Here is a 23,497-nt window from a genome sequence, read left to right as displayed (position 1 = left end):
AAATAACAAATGCAAAACAATTTCATTCATAAAATCAGAGCGACTGATCGTCTGTTGGTTTCCTGTTGATCGAACAGCTCCAACTGGCCTCAGTGGGAACGCCAAACAGAAGAAAAAAAACTCTGTTCTTCTGCCAAATGTGGATAGATGAAAAACGAATCTTCACTCTTCACTCTGCAGGCTGTTATCGCCGTGGGCGTGGGCGTACAGTGAAATACAGTACATCTCTCAGTGGCACTGGTCTACTTCCTCCTTCTTTGAACTCTCCCTGTCCAAATGTTCTTAGAGTGTCTACTCTGACTCAGTCTAAACATGTTCTGTCATGTTCAGACACAGAAACAATTCCTCAATAAACACCACAAACAAATGGTTTAGTGTGACTTGGTTTCTGTCTCCTGTCACTTGACTTCTCTCTCTGTCTGAGTCATCCTTCTCAGAAGTGCAATTGAATTGCACGGATACAAGATTCAGCTGGACTTGAAACTGGACAGATTTCCTCCCAGTGGTAAGAACAGTTCCTGACTCGATGACAGACAAATCCTTTAACAACTCCGTCAGTGATATATTGTTGTTGGAACGTCAGAAAACGATAGAAATGGAAACAGAAATACTTTTTCTTTGTTTTATATCACATGCATTACATAAAAGGGTTTTTCATCACATTGTTAAACTTTGCAGCAACATAAAACTTGTTTTGAAATCCTGTCCCCTTTATTTTTTCTGCAAATGTGAATGCATTTGAAATCAGCGGGTGCTCCCTTCACACAGAGACAGTCCAAATATAATCAAAGACTCCGGCTGGCAGAGTACATTTGATGCAAGCTAACAAACATTAAATTTGAATTAAATCTGACAAAATATGGGGGAAACTACTATTAAACTCATCCGGCTGGAAAATGAGTTTCAGCTTTAAACCAAATGCTTAGAACAATTTGTGCTTTATGAGAACTGCTGCAAAGCAAGTTGGTTTTTAAGGTGTTAAAACTGTGTTCGGGTAAGTTTAGTGTAAGGTTTGGAGTTATGGATGTGGCTTAGTGGGGATACAGTATTCAAATGCAGAGTAACAAGTGTGTCCGCATGTGTCATCTCCAGGCATGTGCATAGGTTTCTTCCAAGCACTGGTGGGACATCAGTGGGAGCATTTGAGCATGAGAAGGGTTCAGTTCCTTGATTTGTGCAGAATTTTGTGCATTTTCTCCACCAGCTTCTGCTGGAGTTTTTCATTTACGTGAAGAGAAATCCGAAAACAAAGCACCAGATGGCACAACCAGATTCCCTGAGTAAATCCTTTGCTTCTTTCTTGTTTTTACTGTAGGGCCTACATACATCTGTTTTAAATACTGGAGCGAGGTATGCCCGCTGAGCACCCTGAAAATCTCCACATGTGCTTTCTGTTAAATCCAAAGCTTGAGTCTTTATTTTAGTATTTATGAATACAGAGTTTTATTCAATTTGCAGTGGAGAAACAAATGGAAACTTCACAATGGCAGTTTCTGTCCCTTACAATAACCCACTCCTGCACATGCATTGCAAAAAAATAGTTTAGGTAAATAAAATAAATGCAGTGGTGTTACATGCTTACCCTTTCAGATAAACAAAAACTTTAAAATAAAAAATCTGAATCGATCAAACTCACATACTGATTTGTTTTTTTGTTGTTTTTTTTACTTCCCGCCCACACGCGCTGCGCTGGTGTCAAATCAAACGTACCTCCTCAGAGCAGTCTGAAGCCGGTCAGCAGCTTGGAGCGAGCTCGCTGTGCACACGGGACCGATCGTTAATAAGACACAGTGAGTAAATATCAAACACCTTTATGTATCTATGAGACATATTCATGTTTCTATTGTATTCATGCAAGCTTCGTTTTAAAAGCTGATTGGCTGCTTAGATTTACGGTGAACACGAGAGACAGGTTTGTTGTGAGTTCGTTTTTTCCACCTGTGCTATGCAGCCACCATTCATTTATTTTTGTAATATTTTATATTACTGAGTGATTTAAGTCTGTTTGTTTGTCAGTTTTTCGTAATGTAGGTATTAAGAACAGAAGTCAGAAACATTAGCAGTTATTGAATAAGAAGTTAGATATTTACTTGAGTCATGCATTCCAGTAAAGTTTTCAGTAAAATAAAGATTTAAATAGCCTTACATGCAAATGAATGTAAAATAATCAGCAGCAAGTACATTTTAAAGTAATATTAGAAATGTGATTTATCGTAACTGGTTCTTAGATTGTTTTGATGAATCAATGTGGAGTGACATGCAGATATTTATTCAAGCACAGCATGAAATATGAGGTACTTTCACTTTATCATTTATACTTTAAATACACCAGATCCACTAAAAAGAAATGATAAGGTATTTTACAAGCTTGTACGAAGATAAACATGTATTAGTGAGAGTATGGCCTTTTTCTCATTTATTTAAGTGTAGGACTTTCACATGTAAATGACTATATTTTAACATAGTACGACTGAAATTTTTGAACTTATCAACTCAGTTATTATTATTCCTTTAATACTGTTTTCTACAGTGCAGAGTAAAACTAATGAGCAACTACGAATTCTGTTCTGTCCCAGAACTCAGTAAACATTAAACAGGAACATTATTGCACAAAAAGAAGATCATCAATTTCCTCCTTGAGCAGCACTTTGTTGGCTGGGTGTAAAAAAGTCCCTTTCCATAGCAAGACATCTTGAAGAAACCTTCAATCAAGAATCAGGCTCTCATTATGGATGGTCGTGAGCTTGGACCGACTGGGGTTGTGTAAATAACACATATGGATTCATTGTAAACCAACATATGTCTTTAATCAGAATCAGAATCAGCATACTTTATTAATTCCTGGGGAAATTATGTGGGTTACAGTTGCTCCAGTACAGTAACATCAACAAAAACAGACCAGACTATTTAACAGTAGAATATTTTAAGATATAGGGAAAAGCAGAATATAATATATAATCACCAAATAATAAATCATTCCTTAACATTACGCTTTGATAAGAGTTTTACTTTAATTAGTTTTGGTAATTTTGCCTTAAGATGTTTATCCTGAAGCCATTCTCACATATGCTGAACACGTGTTGCTTTTCCTTCACTTTACAATCCAGCTCATCCCAAGCCATCTCTGTTGGGTCTATGCTGGGGGAGTAAGGAGGCCAGGTCATCTGTTATGGTGGTTTGCTTACTGTCCTGTTAAAGGACAAGTGATTCAACTTCATTTCAAGTTAGCAACGGTGGCATTGAAAAAAAACAATTTCTAGAGGAGGAAACCTGGGGCAGAACCACATTCAAGGAGGGTGGACCACAGCAATAACCAGCTGCGGTGGAGAGATAATGTTCACTATAAACTCCAAACAGATGATGATTGTTTGTCGTTCCAAGCTGTTGACTTAGGTGTTCCTTTGAATTCTGAATAAATTACAATAAATCAACCTTGTCACACAAAGATCCTCTCAAACCATCACAGTTCCTTCTCAGTGCTACACAGCAGGATCCACAAACATCCAACCAACTCTGTGTCTTGAAACAGTTAGATCTAAACTAAGACTAATCGGGCCTGAGTAAAAATTTCCACTGCTCTGATGTCATGTCTGATGTGTCTCTTGGCCAGAGTAGTTCTCTAAATCGTATCTGTCTTTCTCGATAATGCTTTATTTTATTTTGTTTATTTATTTTTTACAAATGAAAACATCAGAGGGACAGCTTATGTCGAATAGTTTTGAGATGAAGTTATAGAGGCAACACTGAAATGGTTTGAACGTTACTTGCCTGACTTCACTGTGCAAGTGTAAAGTTTAGTGGAGGGGGTGGGGGTTGTTTTTTCAGGACTTTATCCGAGGCCTGTGATTCCAGTGAAAGGACAGTTTCATTCTTCTGACTTTGTGGGAAAAGTTGGGGGATGGTCCCTTCCTGTTCCAGCATGACTGGAATCTCACCAGTGCATAAAGCAAGGTCTATAAAGACATGGTTGGGCAGATTTGGTGTGGAAGAACTTAAATGGCCTGCACAGAGTCCTGACCTCAACCTGACAGAACACCTTTGGGATGAATTAGAGAAATGTATTTCTGGAAGTATGGTTGAAAATTCCCATACACGCACTCCTAAACCTTGTCTAAAGCCTTCCCTGGAGAGTTAAAGCTGTTATAGATTGGGTGGGCTGATATCACATTAAACCCTATAGATTAAAAATGGGATCTCACCCAAGTTCATGTGGGTGTGAAGGCAGACGAGCAAATACTTTTGGAGCAGAAGACGAAGCGAAAGACCACAGAGAAGATTCATGGATGTAGTGAAGGTGGACATGCAGGAGATTGGTTCATGACCATATTGTGCTCCTTTGTTTCCTTGGCGGTATGTTTTGGGTCATTGTCATGCTGGAAGAACCATCCACGACCCATCTTCAGTGTTTTTGCTGAGGGAAGAAGGTACTTGTCCAAGATTTTGTCCTGTAACAGTCCCAGGACATTTTTCCACCTCCATGCTCCATGCTTGATTTTGGTTTCATCTGATCACAGCACTTTCTCCCAAGCCTTCTCTGAATCATTTAAATGTTCACTGGCCTGTACATGTCTGTTCTTGAGCAGGGGGACGTTGCAGGAACTGCAAGATTTCTATCTATTAATGTATAGTTTGTTACGGATGGCATTTTAGTGACTGTGGTCACAAATGCCTTCAGATCATTAACAACTCTTCCTGTGTAGTTTTGGGCTGATCCACCACCTTTCTAATGATCATCCTCACCCGTGGGAGTCATGGTCTGAATGCTGTGTTGGGTGTTGGGACGATAGTCTAGGATGAAGAACTTTGGCCATGTTTAATGTACGTGTCCATGACTATGACACTACATACAGAAAGGATGCTTTTCTGAATATGGCTGCTCTGCAGAAAACAACCAATAGCCTTTTAATAATGCCCAACAGTTAACTGAAAAACATTCCACATGATAAACCCATATAACCAGGCAAAAGTAATGAAGATACTGCCAGTAGTGTTGTGTCTACAGTTTATTTTACAAGGGGAAAAAAAATATTACAAACAACCTTGATTGGGTCAGTCTGTGCAAATGTTTGACATGGTTCTCTAAATATTTCCCGTGCCATTGCACTTTATTTGTTGATCATTTATTTGTGTGTAGAAGTGAAAAAATGTGGGCATCTCGTGCTCTGAACTTGACTCTAAAAACCTCGAAATCAATGTCTAAAAAAGGGGAACACTTTGAAGATAATTATAAATGTAGTTGTCAAATGAATGTAGTGGCAACAATAATATTCCCCTGTGAAAGTCAATGGAGAGGAGATTAATGTGCTGTAATCTTTGCAAGAGGATCTCCAGGGAAATTTGATAACATGCACTGGTAGAAACTAGTGCACTTTGGACTTATCAGTCTGCACAGAGGCTAAATGAACTTGTTTTATTTATCAAAGTGAAGGTACAAAAAGGGAGGAAGAGTTCAAGTCAGGGTATGGTGTCCAGATGTTACCACTGATAGCATCACGACAGAATAATTAACACACAATCACACAACTGTTTCCAGATTGCAGTATTTCTTCTTTACATGTATTTTCTTAAACCCAGGGAACGTGAAGTTTCTAAATGTTTCCTAATGTGGCTCCAGTTCTGCTTACAGCTTAGCAGTGTTGTATTTTACTGTTTTATTGTAATGGGAACATAAAATATAAACATAAAATAAAACATAAAATCCAGACATCAGATCTATAGTTGCCTGCAGCTTTACAGGAATCGTGGCGCTAAATTTTGATTTATTTTTGTCAGTTTCTAATTTGTGTTCCTTCTAGATTTAAGATAGTCCCCTGCCAAGTAATGTGCACACTGTTGCTCAAGCAGAATGTTTAAAGACACGGTGAAATGCTTTTTGCTTTTTTCAGTATTTTTACAACAAAATCCCTCTCTTCTTTTAACCAATAAGGTATATAATTTGTTCAGTATTCTTATGTTTGAGGAGTGGTTATATGAATCACCTGTGGTATACATCCTGACCTCTGTTGCACTGACTTCACTCCCTCAGAACAATCTCTCATTCAGCATTTCTCGCAATAGTGAAACTCTTGAAAATACAAAAAAACTGAAGCTGAGAAGAAAACAGAGAAAATAGAAATGAGAACTACAGCACTCGGTTTTAAAACTACAGCCATGGCAGAATGCGTCCTCTGGTTGCACCCTTCTCTATAACACTAACGGCCACTTGCCTTTAAAGTTGTTGATTAAATTTTCATGAGGAAAACTTTTTCATTGTTTTCTTGTATGCATATTCGAGGTGATCATGAACCCCAAAGCTGTATGGCTTTTGGGAATTTGTGCTAGCGTTACTGACATCCTTACCTTAAAAATATGAAACACATCATATGACATATTAACCATGCTGTAACTTGGGTTTTGGAATTTGGGGTTCCTGTGACATTTTCTTCTTTTTTGATCATAATCAATCATTATTCATTTTGCAGATTAATTTCACTGTACTCATATCTATTGTTTCGATGAGAGTGGGTCAGCCTATACTTAACCATATTATTACAATAATAATATGGTGTGTTCATACAAAAAGCAAACCAACTTTTCCCCTCAGATATTGGTCCCCAACATCTAAAAAGAGGAGGAGCACGGCAACCAATCACGTTACAGCAACATACTTTCAGCCGTTACAATGTAGCCTACCTTTCTCCAAACTGAGTTCATTTTCTCTGTGTTTTATCTAAAAGCAAAGTTTAACCAGACCACTCCAATCGTCATCTCTGCATCCTCCATTTCTGATTTGTCAGTGGTGTCAGGAGAAGGCCAGCTGGTTCATGCTTAGGCTGTTTTTCAGCAATGTTGCAATATTTAAACTTGCACAAATGTACTATGCCCTCTTTGGTTTTGTTGAGAATGCACCATTACGCATGCAGTCATAGCTTCTACTACGAATGATCAAGAGAGACTGGAGGACAGGAAAAAAGAAAAGCTTGAAAGAGAATGAAAAGTACAGTGCTCTTACAACATAAATAAAGTTTCATTTGGTTCATCTCTAAGGTTTCAGGGTTTCTGGGTTTTTTCTAAGAGGATAATCAAGGAAATTCTAAATGACTGCCCTGAATTACTGCAGTTAAGTCATATCTCAAGAACTGGATTTAAATCTGCCTCGTATATAAATCCTGCAAGTGTTTCTTGTTTGTATCACTCTGGGGATGTATATTTTCGTGAATGTTTACGTCTGTATTTCCCTTGACAGTTTTATATCATCAACATGGAATTCTCAGAGGAAGACTACGACTATGAAAACACCACCTACAACTTCACCTATGATGACTATCCTGCCGTATGCGAGAAAGGGGACATCCGATCTTTCGCAGCCCTCTTCCTGCCCATCATGTACACCGTGTGTCTGGTGGTGGGACTGGCTGGAAACGTTTTAGTCGTGGCTGTCTACGCCTACCACAAACGCCTGAAGACCATGACAGATGCCTTCTTGACCCACCTGGCTGTGGCCGACTTGCTCCTGCTCCTCACGCTTCCTTTCTGGGCTGCTGATGCTGCAAGGGGCTGGGAGCTAGGGGAGGTTTTTTGCAAAATCGTGTCCGCCTGCTACACAGTGAATTTCACCTGCTGCATGTTGCTGCTGGCGTGCATCAGCTTGGATCGTTATTTATCGCTGGTCAGAGCACAGGATAGAGACCAAAGACGATGGCTACAGAGGGCGTTCACCAGGAAATGCTGTTGGAAGGTGTGTTTAGCTGTTTGGGTGACAGCTTTCCTCCTTGGCCTTCCTGATTTAATACTCTCAGAAGTGAGGCAGGCATCTGATAGATATATCTGTCTAATCATCTATCCTTCATCTATGGCTCGAGGAGGTAAAGCTGTCCTAGAGGTGGTCGAGGTGTTGTTGGGATTCCTACTTCCTCTGCTGGTCATGGTGACCTGCTACTGGCGGGTGGGCTGTGCACTCCGGGGCCTCCCTGATGAGAGCAGAGGGAAGAAGTGGAAAGCTCTGCGTGTCCTTCTCATTGTCGTAGGGGTGTTTGTGATGACTCAGCTGCCTTACAACGTGGTTAAGGTGTATCGGGCAATGGATACAGTCTACAGTTTAGTGACCCACTGCGGGGCGAGTAAGGTGCTTGATCAGGCGGCTCAGGTGACAGAAAGCCTGGCTCTCACTCACTGCTGTCTGAACCCGATCCTCTATGCCTTTGTGGGGTCTTCCTTCAAGATGCACATGATGAAAGTGGCCAAGAAGTTTGAAGCGAAGCGAAGGAAGAGGGGAAGCAAAACAACAGAAACTAATGTGGAGGAGGGGATGGAAATGTCATTCAACTCCCACACTGCATCCCAAGAGACAAACACATTCTCAATATGAGACATGACTAAAATGTCAGTGAGGTCTATGTGTCTATATATGCACACAAGGTCCAGCAGGAGAGCATATAAAGCTTTTGTTGATGTAGGGTGTAGCAGCAGTAGAAAAATGCTTGCAAATCATTAAACTGTTCAAAAATTCCACTAGTTTTAACAGTCTGCTCCTAAAAACAGTCTTTCTCTGCCAAAGCGAACAGTTTATGTGCTGGTTTCAAAGAGCTCCAATATATATTACTTTTGCCCTCTGTTGAAGAGAAAAAAAAATCATTTCAGCCACATATATTTTATGAAAAGACCTGCTGAGACAGTTTGTAGTTACTCTTTGCAGGAGTAGATGTATTTATTTACAGTAGTATCCATTAGTGACAATGACATCCACCACAGTGGGTTCACTGAGAACTAATTCAAGTATTGCATTAACTTTTCAAGAATTACGGACATTCTTATACACAGTGCTCCGTTTTCAAAATCTGGAAATTTTTTGATTTTATATTTAAAATAAATTTTAGATATAAGGATTATTTTTAATAGCTGGATGAAAATCCAAGTCCATGGACATCACCAACTGCTGCATTTCATTTCTTGAGATGCTCCACTTGGCTCTTACTACAGCTACTGCAGTTGCTGCTTGTTTTTTTTGGATTCAAAAAGCATGCTTTTCTAAGTTGAAGTCAGGTGACCAAGTGGCAAGTTAAGAATATCCCAGCTCTCTGCCCCGAGAAACTCTTGGGTTGATTTTCCAGGATGCTTTGGGTTTTTTCCGTGTGCACTGTAAAATGCTATCTGAGCAGAGACTACAGGCCTGTACACTTCATAATTCATCCAGCTACTTCTATAAGCAGGCACATCATTAATAAACACTAGTGACCCGGTTGCACTGGCAGCCATGCCAATGCCATAACACTGCCTCCACTATGTTTGACAGATGATGTGGTTTGATTCATATCACGAGTCATTTCTCTCTTCCTCCATATGTTTCTTGTCGCATCAGTCTGATAAAAGTTCATCTTGGTTTCATTTGTCAAAAAAAAAGGGAAAGTGTAATCTGTCTTTCATGTTGCTGAATGTAACCAGCGGTTTGCACCTTGTGAAACACACTGTGCTGATCATTTATCATGAGGGTGTATCTGGAGAGTAGACACTGCCAATAATATGTCTACCTCCTCCCCAGTGTTCTTGGTTGTTTTTTTTAAACCAAGGAAAGAATTCTGCAATATTCCACTTTAGTTGTTTTCTGTGGTCTTTCAGGTCTTGTTTTTGAGCTGGCCTTCTTTTAAAGAACATACTAGATTGCAGAGTTAGAGATTTATGCTCTCTTTGACAGGTTTGTTTGTTTGTTTTTTTTCAACCTAATGTCCTACCTCACCCTTTTTTAATATCTTGCGGGACGTAATATAAGGAGTTCAGTAGACAGTTACCAAATACAAGCTCAACACTTTGAACCAAATGCAGATATTTGTTTAGTTTTCCATTATTCTGCTTCTCAACTGTCCAGTTACATCTAAACCTCTGAAAATGGGAGTCTGTGTAGCTATAAAGTCAGCACATTAATCATGTTTTATCGTTTGATTTAAAAATCTGCTGAGGTGGTGAACAGAGGTAAAATCACATAAAAATATTCTCCAAATACTTATGGACCGAACTATCCTTTTAATCCAGATCTTCAAGTTAACTTGTGCTTCTCTGAAATTTCACCAGAAACTTGCACTCTGCCCACACAGTTAAGATTTATTACTAAACTCTCTCTGCATTACACACTAAAAACACCCACAAAGGAAAGAAAAACCAGACCTGCTGGAACTTCAGCTTTGTTGAAAAAGTGCTTTGTTTAATTACAATCAACCATGAATAAAAACTCCAGACCCATTTCATGTAATAATCTGCATAGCCTGTAAACCAGATATTATATCGTGCACCTATGAAAGGGTGACCAAAGACTTTGAACCTCTGTACGTTTGCCAAATATCTGTTTTTCTCAGCTCAGGATGTATCCTGAAAAATCTTAAAAAAACAAAAACAAACAAAAAAAAACAAACAAACCAAACATTAACCATCAACAGAATTGCTGTAGTGCGCTGCTGGTGTTTCAGAATCATGTGATATATCTACATCCACTGGGACTTTGGTTTGATGTGGGAACGCCGCATTTGTTGTTTCCTGAATTCCTAGGAACATCTGAAACACACATTTTTCCACACACAGATTCGCTCCTCCGCACTGAGAGCCGAGGCTGCACAGCGGGGTAAAAAACACTTTTTTATGAGGCAATGACGACAAGTTTCTAATCGTACTTTATCACTACATATGGGTTTACCACTGAGCTGAAATTCCTTAGAAAATGTGTAGCTGCAGACAGAGGGAGGGCTGGACACGTTCAGATATTGTTACCCTTACCGTCCAGCATCGACATCATTAACCCTGACAGATATAAACAGGATACTGCATAGTTCAAATGTTTTTGATGTCTGTTGCAACTTGTTTTTTTTTTTTTTAAATGCATATTCCAATTTGACAAAATGTATACAATCGAATGTTTACTTGTGTCATTCATTTTCTATTCATTAGATGTGAGATTTATTTATTATTCTATAGTATTTTTTTTTCCCTGCATCCCAGCTGGTGGAACTCAAGTATTGGTGTATACTGCAGGTCACACACTTACACACTGTGGAAAACATCTGAGAGATGTTATCCATCTGTTAAAAGAGCAAAACACTTCATTGAGCCAAAAAAGGAAAAAGAAAGGGGGGGGGGGGGGGGGGGGGTTGATCCAATTTGAATTGTTGCATACCTTCTGTGTGATTCAAGACAATTTTGAAAGCAATTATTTGTTTCAGACTCAAAATTTGCATTCGAGTGATTTTTGTTCATTTTCCTTACATGCATTTCCTTTGCAAATACAACTGTGCTCATTAAACTGATTTATTGAGAACATAAACAATATATCTTACAATAAAAAAATGAAGTATACAAAAAAAAAACAACTCTGCAATTGTACTATATTTAGAACAAAAGTGCAACAAATTAAATTAAATTATGATTAAGGCAGTCAACTAAGTTCAGTTTCAAACCTGAACTACTTTTTTTTTTTTAATTAAATAAGTAAAAACATTCAATTATTTAACTAATGATAGGATAAACTGAGGCCTAAAATGGCAGTATCACAATAATTTAGAAAAGAAAACTTTCTGACATTTTCACAAAAACAAGGTAAACAAAATGTAGCCAAAACATTAATTCAATAAATACAAAACGGTGGTTGAAATTTAACTGGGAAATTGAATAGATGAAGATGTACTGCATGAAGACAAAGCTTACATCTCCTGAACTGGATCATCAAAGAAGCAAATACTGAAATGTTATTGCAAAGTTCAACTTATCTACAACACTGTTACAGTCCCAAAAGTGGATAAGCTGTGCAAAGGAAAACAGTTATCAACAACTCAAGCTTTCCGCTGGATGTGGAAAAATACAGAGACACAAAAGTGCAGCAGGAATGTGAGGAATGTGAAGGATTTCTCTGTTTACTTGAGACCTCGTGGCTCATGGCTTTATAAATACCTTATGGTTCATTAAATCAGGCACTTGTTTTTGCTGGATAGAGTCTGGATATGTTTAGCTGTGAGGTGCACATCAGTGAAGTCTTTGTTTTTTGTTTTTGTAAGATGACAGTGGTATATCAAAGTATCATCTGTGAAATTTTAACAAATAGGACAAATCTTTACAGTTTTTAAGAGGCAGAAAGTGCTTCTCAAGATTGTAAGAGTGTGCATCAGAGTCACTGTCAGTCATCAGTAATTCAGGATCTGCACATCAAACAGGTCACACACTCCCTCGTTGTCATCCAGGTTGAAGCTGTAGTCTATACCTGAATTTGGAGAAAGGAATCAGTGCAAAAATGAAAAGATGGCACCCACACTGAACACACATTCCAGCTGTTGATGATTTAGGACCTAGATCAGAATGTGAAAGGCAAGGCCCAGAGTTCAGAATTGGCCCGACAAAGACATTAATCCAGCCCGCTGCACTGCTTTGGAAAATGTGAAGGAGGGCAAACATTTACACTTTCATCTGTATTTTCATAAGTTTTACAGCTCCTTTAATAGATAAACAATTAAATAACATTTTATATTCATGTTTAACATTCCTGTTTTTTTCGTAGTCTACTATAGAAATTTCCCTTTTCTTAATTAACAAAAATGTTTTGAACAATGAGCTACCAGAACTTTTTCGGTAATTTTACACTTTTATTTTTGAGTTTAAGCCCAAAGAGTCGCGCTGTCAGAGCAGCATTTCTTCTTTAGACTGTAGAAGTGGATGACTTGGATGACTGATGAAATGTTTCTCCCACTGAAAACACTACGCCCAGGAGAACAGAAGCAACTTTTTGGGAAATGTTAATATGCCAAATTAAGATGTTAAATATGTCAAATAATAAACCTGCTAAGCACCAGGATGTTAGCGTTAACTCAGGATCATCTGTTAATCATCATTTGAATGTCTTCTCTTTGACCTCCAGTCGTTAAAATGGACACATTAGTGATGCCTAAGGTCTGAAAGGTAAAACCAGAGAGCTTTATAACAGAGTTAGGGGTCTCAGTTTATCTGAAATAGGACTTTATGGAGGTCTATATGTAGGTAGACTACCTCCAGTAGTTAGGGGTAAGTGTGCCCCCAATTAGACAGCATTACAGAAAATTGGGGCAATGAATGGAAGCCAAGCAATGCACTGCTGTGGAGGGGTGAGCAGCAATATATATTTAAGCGTAGATACTGAATGTAGTTAAAACAGGTGCTGTGATGCTTACCATCAGTGGACATGAGTTCCTCAATCAGGTCAACAGCTCCTACAAAGAAAATTAAAAACATGTTTCTATTCCACTGTGGTGTTAAACGTTCACTGTTCTGGACCATTTGTAGCATATCTGTAAACAATTCATTCCTTTCCTCCCACTGAAAGAAAAAACATTAAATAAAAGCATGCTTAGACCTAAGAACGTCAACTGAATCAGAACTGAAACAAATGTGAAGTAAACATTAAAAAAAGGAAAAAGACTCTTCTGATTGTATTCATATCCCTGGGCCTCACCCTCTCGGTTATCCTTCATGTGGTCTCCAGTGGCACTGAGCTTCAGTAGGCTGCTCACATCCAGAACAGACTGGAACTCCTGGTCCACCAAGTCCATCTCCTGCTGCTCCAACCCCATCACTGGTCGACCGTGATAGACTGCAGACAGAATGAGGAGTCGAAACAAGGTCACTTAACCTCATAATGAAGGATTAAGTTATCTGGAGGCAGAAAACAACAAATGTTGGAATGTGCACTTGTTTACTATAACCCTGGAGAACCCATGTGGTCAAATTTGACCCCATGGTTTCCCTCGAAAACCAATGGGGTCGGCTCTGACCCCATGGGTTCTCCAGGGTTAATGTAAGAGTTTGAAAAACATGATTACCACCACTCTCATTTGTCCAGTAAATAAGAAGTTAATGCCAAAAGGCTGTTAATTTATTAATGTCCACAAGGTCATGCCTGAAAAGAATCCTATACATGGCCCACTTTAAATCTGAATTATTTTTACCTAACTCATTCTTAATGTACAAAAAAAAATAAACACACCCAACCCTATGCACTGGCTTCTCATCTACACACCACTGTGCAAAACATACCATAAGCTTTCATTTTACAGAATCCAAGTGTTTCCAAATGTTGAGTAAGTAAAAATCATTCAGTGAAAGGTCTTGTGATTTTGTTGGGGCAATTCCTCATTTTTTTATTTTCTGGAAGGATGGTCAGACTGGGTTTCGCTTTGACACTCTTCTACTTTTAGTGCAACTCTGACTCATCTATAAAACTTAGAGCTGTCAGCTGTCGATCTGTCAGATATACTGGAAGTCTTTTTTTAATAAAGCCACATGAACATATGCAATGATTAGCCACATTAAAACCAGTGAAGTATATGGCACCGCAATGCAATATTCTGATGGAGGGAAACTGGCATCAACGTGGATGTTACAAGCACCACCCACCTAAATACTGTTATAACCCTTAACAGGCTGCCCACAGGTTGCATGGAATCCAGTCTAACAGCATTACAGAAATGTACAAAAACAAGTCAAATTAAGGGAGCGCCTACAGGACCCACTGCAGGCATCCTGGTGACGAACACCACAGGATAACTTCAGCGGTCCTGTGACCATACTCAGAGGGGCCACAGCTGTTTTGCACAAGTGTATTTTTCCACAGTATTAGGCAGGTGGTGAGGCAACCTTTAAGCAGTGTAAACAAGTTGTCAACTAGCTGCGATTGGGAGAAATTTGATATCTTGTGACTCATTTAGGTGGAGAATGTTATTCCAGAGAATCTGATAAATAAAAATGAAACTGTCCCATAGTAACAGCACTTTGAGGTTATTGAAGATCAAGTTTTCTGTGCAAAATTTTGTTCATACTCTCCTTGTTTCTCATTTTTTCACAAGCTACAAGACATTGAAGTAAATCTGCAAAGAAATGGGTCAAACTGTGCATACTGACGCTACAGTTTTCCTAAGACTTTAGATTCTTTTCTTATGGCCTAGATCTGGTTCATGTAACTCTGAAAGTCAGCTTGCTAAGAGAGGGAACATAGTGACAGACAGCAGTTTTATTTTTTGTTTCAAGATATTAGCACTGTATAGTATTACAGAAGAAAGTAGCAACTAATAACTTCTGCTGTTCTTGCATGTCAAGACTCTACAACAGCTAATACTTCCAAGTCAGCTGATAAACAGCAATACTTTTAAAACAATAAATCAATCACATTTACATAATCAATTTCAGTGTTGTCCGTGGACAGTGTCTGATTAAAGTGCAGACTTTCCGGTTTCTTTAAACGGTTTTAAGAAAAGTACTCCATCAACCGTTTTGGAATTGCAGCTATTTTAATACACAAGCTCCACATTCAGTGGCTCAGAACTCACTAGACAACTGACTGACAAGCAGCTTCCTGTCAAGTGAGGCTTGTTTCCACGTTACCTCACAATAAAACATCTATGACTTCCATGTTGATGTTGTGTGCGTGGTTTACTGGAAGCTGAGTCTGTCTGGACTGTGTCTGTAGGCAAAACATTTCCCTGAAGCCATCCTGCAATACAGTTAAACAACCAGGAGATCCTCTGATATTTTTATAAGACTGACAGGCCAATCATTTTGCATTCCAGTGTTGCTGACAAACACCTTTATAACCAGATACTAAAAAGTAAATAGCAAATTGAGAATTTTACACGGTGAATTACAAGAATTACATTTACCTCCATGTACCATTAAAAATAATGATAATGCAAGTTTTTCTTCACCTTGAAAGTTATGGTGTGGATTTGGTAATGTCTGGTATTGTTAAGGAACTATTTTTGAATAAATGCCAGCAAAGGCTGCACAGTACCGGTTGCAGTAATATGCCAAGAAGTGTTGCAATGAATCCGGCCATGACCAGACATGACTATGTGAACATCAAAAATACCAGAAGTGAAATCCTTAAATGAAGAAGGAAGCACTTTTGACTGCTCCTGAGGGGTCACCACAGCGGACACATCTGCACGTTTTATTCTGACACAGATTTCACGCCGGATGCCCTTACTAACGCAACCCTCCTCCCATTTATCCAGACTTGTGACTGGCACTCCCAGTACACAGGCCTGGGGCCCCCTGAGGCTTAAATACATTAAAGTGTTAAAAATCAGGACCACACATGCAGTTTATTCTGTTAAAATAGGCACTGAAGTTCAGAAACAACATGCGCAACTGTTACTTGAGGCCAGTTTATACCACCTTCACATTATATCTAAAATATTTTATCAGTTTCTTTCTTTAAGCCAACATGCATGGGATTTATAACTATAGATTTATAGTTATCATCCATAACAATCTGGCACTACAGAAAGAAGAGGAACGCAAACTCCATTGTTAAAAGCAGTTAAATGAAGGGCAGTGCTTACAAATCAAATGTAACAGCAAAAGCACCCATCACTCATAGTAGACCTGTTTGTTTAACATCGACAGTGTGTCTTTCTTAAAAGAAAACACACTAACGTGTGTTAGGACACATTCATTCTTTTAAGAATATATGATGTTCGATACATTTTTTTTTTTTTTTTTTTTTTTTTTTATAGAAACGATAGTCTTTATATAGGACTTTAAAAAAAGGGGTGTACAACACAAACTGACTGACATCAGAACATAATGGCTTCCTGAAAACTTTCTTTTCCTAGCTAAACATGAGTAACTTCCAAGTCTACAACAAAGGAAATGAAGTCTTTTAATGAAAATACGTCTTAAATGCTCTTTTTTAGCAGAAAATGAAATCTATAATTAACAGCTCTCACTAAACATATGGCTAGCAATTAAATCATTTACAAAATAACCAAAATGCTGTTATCAAACAATAAACTGCAATAAAAACTGTTCCAACAAAAACTGAACATCAGAAAGTAAACCTAGTTTTCTGAATTGGTCACTATGTCAGAAGTTTCTTCTGAGGCCACTTTAAATTTCACAAATGACTCAAGTTGTAGAAGTTTTTCTTGACTACAAATGCAAAATTTTTATTACACATGTGTTCACCGCAGCCTCTTTAGCAGGCAGTAAAACTCTGTGGTGGTTTTGTTGAAGAACTTCAACAGCATTAAAATTCACATACCCGAAAGCCCATCCTTACCCATCTGCACGTCAGGAGGGGTGGCCGACGGAGTCAGCACACCATCATGTTCTGGCAGCACCATCTGGTGGTCTGAGCAGAAAGACTCCTGGCTGCAGCAAGAGGTGGTGTTGGTGTTGGAAGTGGAAACTGAAAGAGGGAATCTCTGCAGGCTCGCGGGGGTGCTGGGTGGAGTTGGCATCTGACAGATGTCATCAGTGGGGGGTACAGAGAAGACCACAGGCACTCTGGAATCTGAATCTCTGTTGATAAGCATGACCTGAATGGGAGCAGAGTGGCTGCGCAGGTTCACCTGGTACTTCTTTTGACCACTCTGACCCTTAAAAACAGCAGCATGTCATTAAGTATGTCATTTAATAAAGCAGTTATATAGTTGATCTTTTTTTTTTAAAGAATATTTAAAACTGATCACATGATCACAAGGACATGAAATAAGATGCTTGCAGTGATAAACACAGAAAACTATCAGATAAATGTGCAGTGTTTTTAGGTTTGCAGTGTTTAGTTTCTGTGCAACTTTACAGTTTTACTGTTTACCATCACAGCAATATCTAGACGCTCATAAAGTTACAGGCTAGCTGATTGATGTTAGAGCACACATAGGCCATTATGTACAAAATAAAAAGCCAAATGTAACGAGAATCTTGCAGCTCACTCACAAGCTTTTATCCACCTGTAATAAAATCTGCTAGATAAAGCCTGTGCTGTGTCTGGCGTCTGTTCTCATTAAAGCAGAGTCAAATAAAACAGTACATTTCTATACAACCAAAGCAATACTACCATTTCTGGCAGTGGCACCTCCAGCTGAGTCCCAGCAGGAGCCACAACAGCTAGAAGTGTTTCTTCACTAAAAGCGCTGCAGATGTCTTCATGCGTCACAAATTTATATGTGTAGAAGTGTTAAAGAAGCCGGATTACTGTTTGAAGGAAATGGAGACAATAGACCTGAAAAACAAGAACTGTGAGCATTGTGCAAATCGGGATTAGCCTGGATGTCATTTCACTGCTTGACAATGGCAATTATATTTATAATCCCTGCTTTATAGTGTTTTCTCTGATCAATAGGCAAACAATGTTAAAAGGATCAGAGAAGGATTTGTTGTCTCTGAACTGAGTAAATGGGGCCTCGAGGGAACTAGAATTACAAACTATGCAGACAACAGTACAAAAAACACCCGGTGATATTTCACTGCAAAACAAAGCAAGCCCTTCTAACAGATATTTTACTCATTTAATATGAAAAAAATGAGTTAAGATTTGGTTATTTTACAAAGTCTTAAGATGAAAAAGAAAATCAGAAGTTCTCTTCTGCCAACATATGATAGAAAAGGCAGAGCGATGACATGAGATGCACAAAAGCAGTGTCTCCAAGTGAACTAAAGAAAAACATTTATTTCAAAAATGTAGTCATAAAAAGGATATGTGTTGACAATGGGATCATGGTTCAAGTGTTTGATGTTCTCCTCCAGCCAGGCCTTCTGGTTGTCCAGCTCTTTCTCTTGGGCTTCCAGCTCAGCAATTTGGGCCTTTAAGACATTTACCTGCTCCAAAGCCTCCTCAGTTTGACTGGCTATGTTCTCACCCCTTAACATAACGTACAGGATAAGGATGTTTTCTCAGCATTTGCTCCATCTGCTTCATCTTCAATTAAAGTGTGTTTATCTTTAAATTAATGTAAGCACCAACTCTGCATGCATTTTTAAATCTACAGGAACATTAAAATAATAACAACTTTTTGAAATAGTAAACATTTTGTCTCACACCTCCACTGGATTACATTCTTGTTTTTCTTCTCAATTAGCCCCACCCCTTCCAGTACATTGGTGATATCATATATCCTCCTCTTCTGCTTCACTGCCAAGCTGTCTGCAGCCTGTTAATTCAGACAGACATATCAACATCACATCCATATTTCCATATCAGCTGTTCGTTTATAGCATCTTGAGATATACACTTGCAGGTCCATCATAGATACCAGGAAGTTTCTGCAGGAAATGCTTCATCGGTGAATCCAAGAAATAGGGAATTTGGCAAATTAAGCTGCACAAAATAACAAATCAAACTCCTTGGCAGAAGAAGCCAGTTATACAATACCAGAGGCGAAGGGAGGAGGGAAAGGGCTGAGTAACCTGCTGTGTAAACATTGCCCAAGTTTGGCGGGCAAGAAGAGAGGGAAAATGCTACCAATGATAAAAAATAAATAAATAAATAAACAGTTGCAGTAATTAAAGCTTCAAGTAGATCAGAGATTGACACAGGCAGTTAACATGAAACAGAAGTCTCTAAGGAGAGCACTGGAGTGTGAAAGTCATTTACAAATTTTACTAGATGCCCAATACTTAAGGACATTGCTAGTGGGGAAATTGAATAGATGAAATCAATTACATATATAAAACTGACTGGAAAAATTTTGATTTGGGTACCGCATTGTTATATGTTACTGCAGGATCCCACAGGGAGTCAATTGATATCTGCTAGGTCTCAGGAGCATAAAGACAGGTAGGCAGAAACCTTAATTTCAGGAGTTAAGTCTTAGCCTTCTCTTTTAAAAGGAGATGATTCCTATTTCATCTTATAGCCCATGGACATATGAACCTGGTGACACTGGGTCACAGGATAATGCCATGTTTAATCATAATGCAAAAAGACTGGGGATCAGGGTGCCACTTTGGCATCTCCCCGGTCGCTCATTAAAAGTAGGTTTCAAGGGAGACCGCTAAGTGTATTTTAGTGCAATTCAATTAGGCCTGATTTAGCATTAAACACACGATAAATTGATAAAGCATATGAAATACAATGATTAGCTAATTTTCTGTCAACAAATACTCTAAAAAAAATTTCTTTAATGAAGAAAAAAAAACCTTTTGAGTATCAGTGGAACTATAAAGGAGGAGTCCGGGTAATGGCGGCTTGCTAGTCCACCTGTTAAAAAAAAATCAGTATACCTGACTGGACCCGTAATGACCGACAGCCCTTTGTTCGCATCTGTTGTATTAATGTTGTCAGTGGAAAACACCACTTAATGCTCCCCCCAAAACAACCCACAAAACCCGTCGTCTCCGTTTTACTGACCACTTTCAAATCAAGGACGCCGTCCTTGGCTTCTTGGAGCAGGCTGACAAACTTAATAGTTAGGAGCCCCAAACTTTTCTCATGGCGACTCGATGTCGAGGGTGCCGTCTCAGTCGTCTCAAACTCCATCTTCTTTTTATAAAAGAAACCCTTACTTGTTTTTACTCAGCCACCTACGTTTTAATGCGAATAACGATAATTTCTTTAAGTTAGCAAATAACGCCGGATCCCTTAACGGGACGATAGTAGCACCTGAAGGGTTTTTAAATGAACGGACGTTACGTTAGGGTCCTGTTGCTATGGCAACCCATTTGCGGCTCGTGCCACGGTCGACCCCCACCGCCGAGCTCGTGCCAACTAAGTCCCGCCTCCCCGCACATCAAACATCACTGACCAATCGGTACGATTAGTATTAGTATGGAAGCCCATAGCAGCCAAAAATATAGGTTAGCATTTTTTTTAACTAATTAAAAAAAAACATATAACATTTTATTGAGCTATTCTACTTATTTAAATTATTTTGTTATAGGTCGTGTTTAATTTTAGCTTTCCTGACAAGGATTTCATACCATCTAAGTATATCTTATCATATTTTGGTAAAATTCCCAAAACACTATATTCAAATTAACTTTTTTTTTTCATCTTTACTTGATAAGTCATAGTAAATTAACATTCTTGTCATTTTTATTTTTTAAAAATGGGGAAAAATCAACTAATCCTAACAACTAATCCTATATACAGGATTATATATAGCAAAATTCAAAATTCAAATTCAAATTTTATTTGTCACGTACACAGTCATACACAGTACGATATGTAGTGAAATGCTTGGACAACTGCTCGTGACCTAAAGAAAACAAAAAAGGAAAAGGCTATGAATAAGATAGGAAATAAATATGAAAAATTAAAAAGGGTAAATTTAACTAGGAAGGAATAAAATATAAATTAAGGTTAAAAATGAAATAACTGTACAACACAAATTAGAATGAAGGGTAAATTTAACTGGGAGAATAAGATAAAATATATAAATTAAAGTTGAAAATAAAATAACTGTACAACAAAATACACAATATAGAACTATATAAGAATGTATGAAGAAATATAAATAAATATATACACAATAACAGCAGCGTGATTTAAGTAATGAAGTGAAAACAATGTCCAGAATGTCCAGTGTGTGTGTAAGAACTATATGTGTGGGTCAGTACTGTGTGGTGGTGTGATTGAGAGACCGTATCGCCTGCGGGAAGAAGCTCCTCCTCAGTCTCTCTGTGTTGGTCTTCAGGGAGCGGAATCGCTTTCCTGACCTCAACAGAGAGAACAGTCTGTTGTTGGGATGGCTGAGGTCCTTCACGATCTTCCTGGCCTTGGTCCAGCACCGCCTGCTGTAGATTGAGTGCAGGTCAGGGAGCTCGGAGCGGATGGTGCGCTCAGCTGACCGCACAACCCTCTGTAGAGCTCGTCTGTCCTGCATGGTGCTGTTCCCGAACCAGGTTAAGATGTTTCCCGTCAGGATGCTCTCTATGGTGCAGGAGTAAAAGTTCCTGAGCACCTTGGAGGGCAGTTGGAAGTCTCTCAAGCGTCTGAGGTGGTAGAGACGCTGACGGGCCTTTTTCACCACGGTGTTGATGTGACACGACCATGACAGGTCCTGCGTGATGTGAACTCCGAGGTATTTGAAGCTGTCCACTCTCTCCACTGGGCACTCGTTGATGACAGGGGTCTGGTAGTTCCTCTCCTATTTAGCACCTATTTAACACAAATTACAAAAATGTTTGGACATCTGTAAAATCACAGTGAAGTGACTTTTAAATCTCATGATCCCATGGGGTTTTTTTCTTATTCACAACTGAGACATTTTGTTTTATAATGACAAGTTCTAGCTTATTTTGAGTTTGATGGACGGCAGCAACATATCCCAAAAAGGACAGCACTGGGACAATAAAAGCCTGAAAAAAAAAAAGATTTAAAAGAGAGAGAGAGAGAGAGAGAGAGAGAGAAGCCAAAGGACTATTTTACTAATTAACTAGCAACAGGTCAGTAATGTGACTGGTTATAAAAAGAGAGGTGTATCATAGAGGCAGATTAAAGATAAGCAGAGGAAGAACAGGTTCACAAATATGAAAAAAAAAAAGACCTGCACTACAAATTGCATTATAAATGACAATTTCAGAAAACTGTTCATCAGCGTGAAATTGTGAATACTTTGAATATCTCATCATCTACAGTATGTGATAGCATCAAAAGATTCTGAGACAAGGCCAAAATTAAATATTATATGCCTGTCATCTCTGATGATATAGGGGTCCATTAGCATCAGTGGCAAATTGGCAGCCTGCACCTCTGGAAATGCACTATTTATGTTGCAGGGTCTACAGGTTGTAGGGCAATATACCGTAATTCCAGAACTACAGAGCGCACCTGATTAAAAGCCGCATGCTCTAATTGTAGAAAGAAAATCAATTTTGTACTTGTACAGGCCGCACCGGATTTTAAGCCGTATGCGTTTCACCTGTAATATGAGATATTTACACAGAAATATTACACGTGAGGATTTTTAACGTTTAATATAAGGTAACATAAACGTGGTAACATAAACGTTATGGTAACATACAAAAATACATACTGCAAATGCTTTTTTTCCTCGAACAGCGCCTGTAACACGGCTACCTTTAAGTATACGTACGTATCGTAACACACAAATTACGTTGCTTATGGTTTTTTTACGGAACAGTGCACAAACAACATTACAACGTCTCTTAACAACTGATAAAAATATATACCATGTATATATACACTACTTGTCATTTTGATTGGTCTACTGTTACCAGGCAAAATGTTTTTGGCCACATGAAAAAAGAAATGCATTAGCCGCACGTCAGTATAAGCCGCAGTGTTCACAGTGTGGGAAAAAAGTAGCGGCTTATGACCCGAAAACTACGGTATATGCTCCCATCAACATCTTTTTCTGGGAAGGCCTTGCATGTTTCAGCAAGACAATGCTAAAGCAAATACTGTAGCTATTACAACAGCACGACTTCACAGTAGAGGTGTCCATGTGCCAAACCGGCCTCCAACAGTCCAGACCTTTCATTGCAGTTAGAATCAGACAAGAATGGAACACCATTCTCCCAAAAGTCCAAGAACTGATCTCCTCAGTTCCCAGATATTTACAGACTGTTGCTTAAAGTAGAACGGATGCCACACAGTGGTAAACATGGCCCTAGCCCATCTTTTTTGAGATGTGTGACAATCATCAAATTGAAAATTATCCTATTTTTTTATTTCTTAAAATATTATATCTATTCACTTAAAACAATTAATGTATTTTATTTTTTCTATTATGACTACAATATGGCTTTATGAGATGTGCAAATAATTGCATTC

General features: G+C 38.6%; 2 protein-coding genes across 4 annotated transcripts; one reads left to right on the top strand and one right to left on the bottom strand.

Annotated features, from left to right (window-relative positions):
• The first annotated feature begins 384 nt into the window (after positions 1–384).
• On the top strand, positions 385–10,363 carry ackr4a (atypical chemokine receptor 4a). 2 transcript variants are annotated; one of them, XM_040017468.1, is made up of 3 exons: positions 385–505; positions 1,719–1,790; positions 7,226–10,363. In XM_040017468.1, the coding sequence occupies exon 3, from the start codon at positions 7,241–7,243 to the stop codon at positions 8,345–8,347; it is 1,107 nt and encodes a 368-aa protein (XP_039873402.1). In that variant the 5' UTR covers positions 385–505; positions 1,719–1,790; positions 7,226–7,240; the 3' UTR covers positions 8,348–10,363. The 2 variants fall into 2 exon arrangements, with proteins under 2 accessions (XP_039873402.1, XP_039873411.1); XM_040017477.1 differs by lacking the exons at positions 385–505; positions 1,719–1,790 and adding an exon at positions 5,696–6,976.
• On the bottom strand, positions 10,260–20,448 carry e2f5 (E2F transcription factor 5). 2 transcript variants are annotated; one of them, XM_040017496.1, is made up of 8 exons: positions 20,111–20,448; positions 18,802–18,911; positions 18,461–18,622; positions 17,819–17,927; positions 17,039–17,351; positions 13,436–13,573; positions 13,155–13,193; positions 10,260–12,214 (listed from the first exon to the last, which is right to left on the bottom strand). In XM_040017496.1, the coding sequence occupies exons 1-8, from the start codon at positions 20,237–20,239 to the stop codon at positions 12,138–12,140; spliced, it is 1,077 nt and encodes a 358-aa protein (XP_039873430.1). In that variant the 5' UTR covers positions 20,240–20,448; the 3' UTR covers positions 10,260–12,137. The 2 variants fall into 2 exon arrangements, with proteins under 2 accessions (XP_039873430.1, XP_039873423.1); XM_040017489.1 differs by having other exon boundaries at positions 17,039–17,357; positions 20,111–20,445.
• Between the last annotated feature and the right edge of the window lie 3,049 nt (positions 20,449–23,497).

This window comes from Simochromis diagramma, unplaced genomic scaffold, assembly GCF_900408965.1.
Source record: "Simochromis diagramma unplaced genomic scaffold, fSimDia1.1 OVJJ01000205.1, whole genome shotgun sequence".
In the NCBI taxonomy this organism is placed as follows: Eukaryota; Metazoa; Chordata; class Actinopteri; order Cichliformes; family Cichlidae; genus Simochromis; species Simochromis diagramma.
The sequence above is the reverse complement of the archived record's forward strand: the minus strand, read 5'-3'. Positions and strand labels throughout refer to the sequence as shown.